General features: G+C 42.8%; 1 protein-coding gene across 1 annotated transcript in view; it reads left to right on the top strand.

Moving 5' to 3' along the window:
• Window positions 1-576: 576 nt before the first annotated feature.
• tmeff1b (transmembrane protein with EGF-like and two follistatin-like domains 1b) overlaps window positions 577-3,469 on the top strand; it is a gene marked incomplete at its 5' end in the record, with an annotated part of 6,805 nt that continues 3,912 nt past the window's right edge. Inside the window, 4 exon segments of the mRNA XM_035676298.1 lie at window positions 577-706; window positions 962-988; window positions 1,148-1,238; window positions 2,068-2,216. Coding sequence (XP_035532191.1) covers window positions 577-706; window positions 962-988; window positions 1,148-1,238; window positions 2,068-2,216 — 397 coding nt within the window.

The following is a 3,469-nucleotide window of genomic DNA, read 5'->3' as shown; positions in this document are numbered from 1 at the left end:
CCCGAATGTCATCTAGCCAATTAAAAGTAACAAAATAAACTAATCGTTTACTGTAAACCACAAACTGCTTTATTAATGTTTTTTTTAATAAACTGCAACACCAAAATGTAGAAATAGACAGTATTAATAAAATACATTAAAAAATATCAGACAAATACTTAAATAATGATGTAATGTTAAACAGTGCACCTATGTTGACCCGATCCTGCTGTCCGACCAAGTTTTATGGAACACACACACACACACTGTATTAGCATAAAGTGTCTCTTCCCATAGGACCCATTTTCATGTCTTGAGGTCAGAGGTCAAGGGATCCCTTTGAAAATGGCCATGAGAGTTTTCCCATCTGCAAAATTTACCCTCCTTCCCACGTTGGAACCAGTGGACGCGTTAGGTCTGCTACTGTCATAGCTTTACAATAGAGTGCGCTACAGCCTCTGAAAGACAGAGCGGCGTGGAAGCGGGAAGGATAGCGGGGGGACCCGTAACATCTGCGCTGATTAATTTACACATCTACCGTCACCGACTTTACCGAATGAATGAATGGTTGTTACTGTGGTCCTGTGTGTGTTTCAGTGCCATAAGAAGTACGTCCCCGTGTGCGGGTCGAACGGAGACACGTACCAGAACGAGTGCTTCCTGAGGAGAGCCGCCTGCAAGAAACAGAGAGCCATCACCCCCCTGTCAGAGGGACCCTGTTACCCCGGTAACACACACACACACACACACACACGCGTTGAGGGATTTGGGGAGTATCACTTTACGATAAAGAACCTCCACATGATGAATTCATGCTGATTGCAGCGTTTTTTTGTTGACATATTCAGACTAATCCCAGAGTGTGTGTGAGTCACTAATAACAGCATTAATAATGAGCACATCATGTTTAATTAAAGTAGTTTTGGTTTCATGATGATGGAGAACTACTTCCTGTCCTAACGTCTCTGTGTCTCTCTGTCAGACGGTGGTTCAGGATCTGGTGATGGAGGTAAACAACTTCATTTTATCTTTCAGTTTGCTGCTTTTTAATGCAATATTACAACTACAAAACACTACGACTACGCATAATAACGAGAATAGTAATAATAAGAATAAATGAGTAATAAATGTGGAGGCCATGTTGCAGTGATGTTGTGTGTCTGTGCAGATGATGAAGGCTCTGGTCGCGGGAAAAAGGCCTCGAAATGTGGAAACTGCAAGTTTGGAGCCGAGTGTGACGAAGATTCAGAGGATATGCTGTGAGTACACACACACACACACACACACACAGTTCATCAACAATTAAAGCAATGTAACTAGAAACAAGACTAAGATCATTTAAACCAGTAAGAACTGAACTGTACGGCTGTACTGGAGGGTTTTTAAAGGTCGACCTGACAGTTCCACAGTGTTGGAGCTAAATCAGTAAAAGCTGAGACCGTGGGACATTTAAGAGCAGCTGGTCTGCAGATCTGAGTGATCTTGGTGCTGAGAAATACTCAAAGGTGCCCTGGAGGGCTTTTGAGTGTGATCGGGAGGATCTTGAATTGACTTGTGAAGCATACAGGAAGCCAAAGTGAAAGTGCCAGAATGGGGGTAATGTGCTCGGCCTGGCTGCCACATTCTGTACCAGCTGAAGACGAGTGATGGCAGGAACTGTGATCCAGACGGGAGCAGATAAAATCATGGATAATTTTGCTCTACAGCATTCTTAAACAATACAGGCAGTATTTTCTTCTTCAAACACAGAAACTTCATCATATTCCCTGAAGTGAGGATTAATGCTCATTGAAACTTGGTCTGGTCCAATGCCCAACGTTTCTGTTTCATCTGTGTTTAGCTGTAAAACATTCAGTCACATCCAGTCTTTGGCAGCAGTGTAAAGTATCCAGATTACTAAAGTCATCAGAATTAAATGATACATGGAGCTGAGTGTCATCTGCGTAACAATGGCAAGCAACAATATAAAACTGACAGATAATATGACTATATGCATGTACACAGTAGAAAAACACATACCCTTCAAAATAAAAGTGTAATTACCATAAGATTTTGTGTGTGTGTGTGTGTGTGTGTGTGTGTGCACAGCTGCATGTGTAACATCGTGTGTAACGGCCACAACGACAACCCAGTGTGTGGCAGCGACGGCGTCACCTACGACACGCCGTGCCACGTCCGGGAGGCGTCCTGCCTCAAACAGCTGAAGATCGACATCAGACACGTGGGGCGTTGCCAAGGTAACGAGGAAGTGCGATGCAATAAACAGATTTAAAGCTGCAGAGCAGGAGGAAGAGGAGGAAAACGAGTATGAAGAGGAAAGGGTCAGGAAAGGAGGATGAGGCGATAACAATATGGTGAAGGAGGTAGAGAAGAGAAAAATATGGATAGATAGAAAATAAAGGAGAGAAAGCAGCAGAGGAGGAAAATGAGGGGAAGATGAGAGGAAGAAGGAAAAGAGTACAGGAGGAAAGATGGAGGACAAGAAGAAGGAGATGAGGAGGATCTAAAACATGAAATAGGTGGACGAGAAGAATGAGGAGGAGCATTTTTCTTCTTCTTCTGTTCAGAGAAGGAAAGATATAGATAGACGGGAAGGGAGGAAGAGAAAAAGGAGTTTTCAGCTCATCTATATTGAATGATGACCTGACCCCAATACACACACACACGGCTGACTGAACAACCAGCTGTTCACATTTTATCACGACGACCTCCTGCTCTCCATTTTTTGTCGTCCCTCCTTCAGTCCCTCCAGCACGACGCGGGATTGCGAATTGTTTTGCTTTGAAATTGTGAGAGTAAAGTGTAAATGGATTCTTTAGGCCGTTCAGATGTAGATGCAGATACATGGCAGGCTTAAATGACCACAGCGCCATCGTCACGGTTGCTTAGTAACAATGAAGGCGAGACATTAACGCAACATCCCAAGCGCCTTCGGATAAAAGGATGAAAGCGGCGTTTGCTCGTAGTTTGACTTCCACAAGTCGATTGTTTTCAACACAACTTTATTTATAAGTTTTAAATCACAACACAGTTACTGTTTAGTTACAGACTTCTACAGATTATGCATCCAAAAATAAGGATAAAAATAGTATACACACACACACACACACGTATATATAACACAGTAAAATAGACAGACTGCAGACATTTAGAGATTAGTTCAAGGAAACGCCTGGAAATGGACCAAATATCCTGGATTCACGGCAGGTTAATCAGACGTGGAACAAATCTGCGATCAGAATTCTCCCGAAAGCCGAGAGTGAAAATGTCTCGTTGTGGTCGATAAATAGACGCAGAACAACGTTCGCTGTACGAGCAACAGTGAATTGATGTTAAATCTTTAATGAATGTTACTGTTAATCCCTTAATCGTTAAAAAACGAGGAATAAAACTGGTTAAATGTGTCAATACTAAACCTTCCAGTACAGTATATGAATGTTTGTGAGGAAGAGCTGTAGCTGACCTGTTTAACCCCCCCCCCCCCCCCCCC

The sequence above is a fragment of the Morone saxatilis genome, unplaced genomic scaffold (genome assembly GCF_004916995.1).
Source record: "Morone saxatilis isolate NCDOM2014 unplaced genomic scaffold, NCSU_SB_2.0 Contig0, whole genome shotgun sequence".
In the NCBI taxonomy this organism is placed as follows: Eukaryota; Metazoa; Chordata; class Actinopteri; family Moronidae; genus Morone; species Morone saxatilis.
This window is presented reverse-complemented; position numbering and strand designations above follow the sequence as displayed.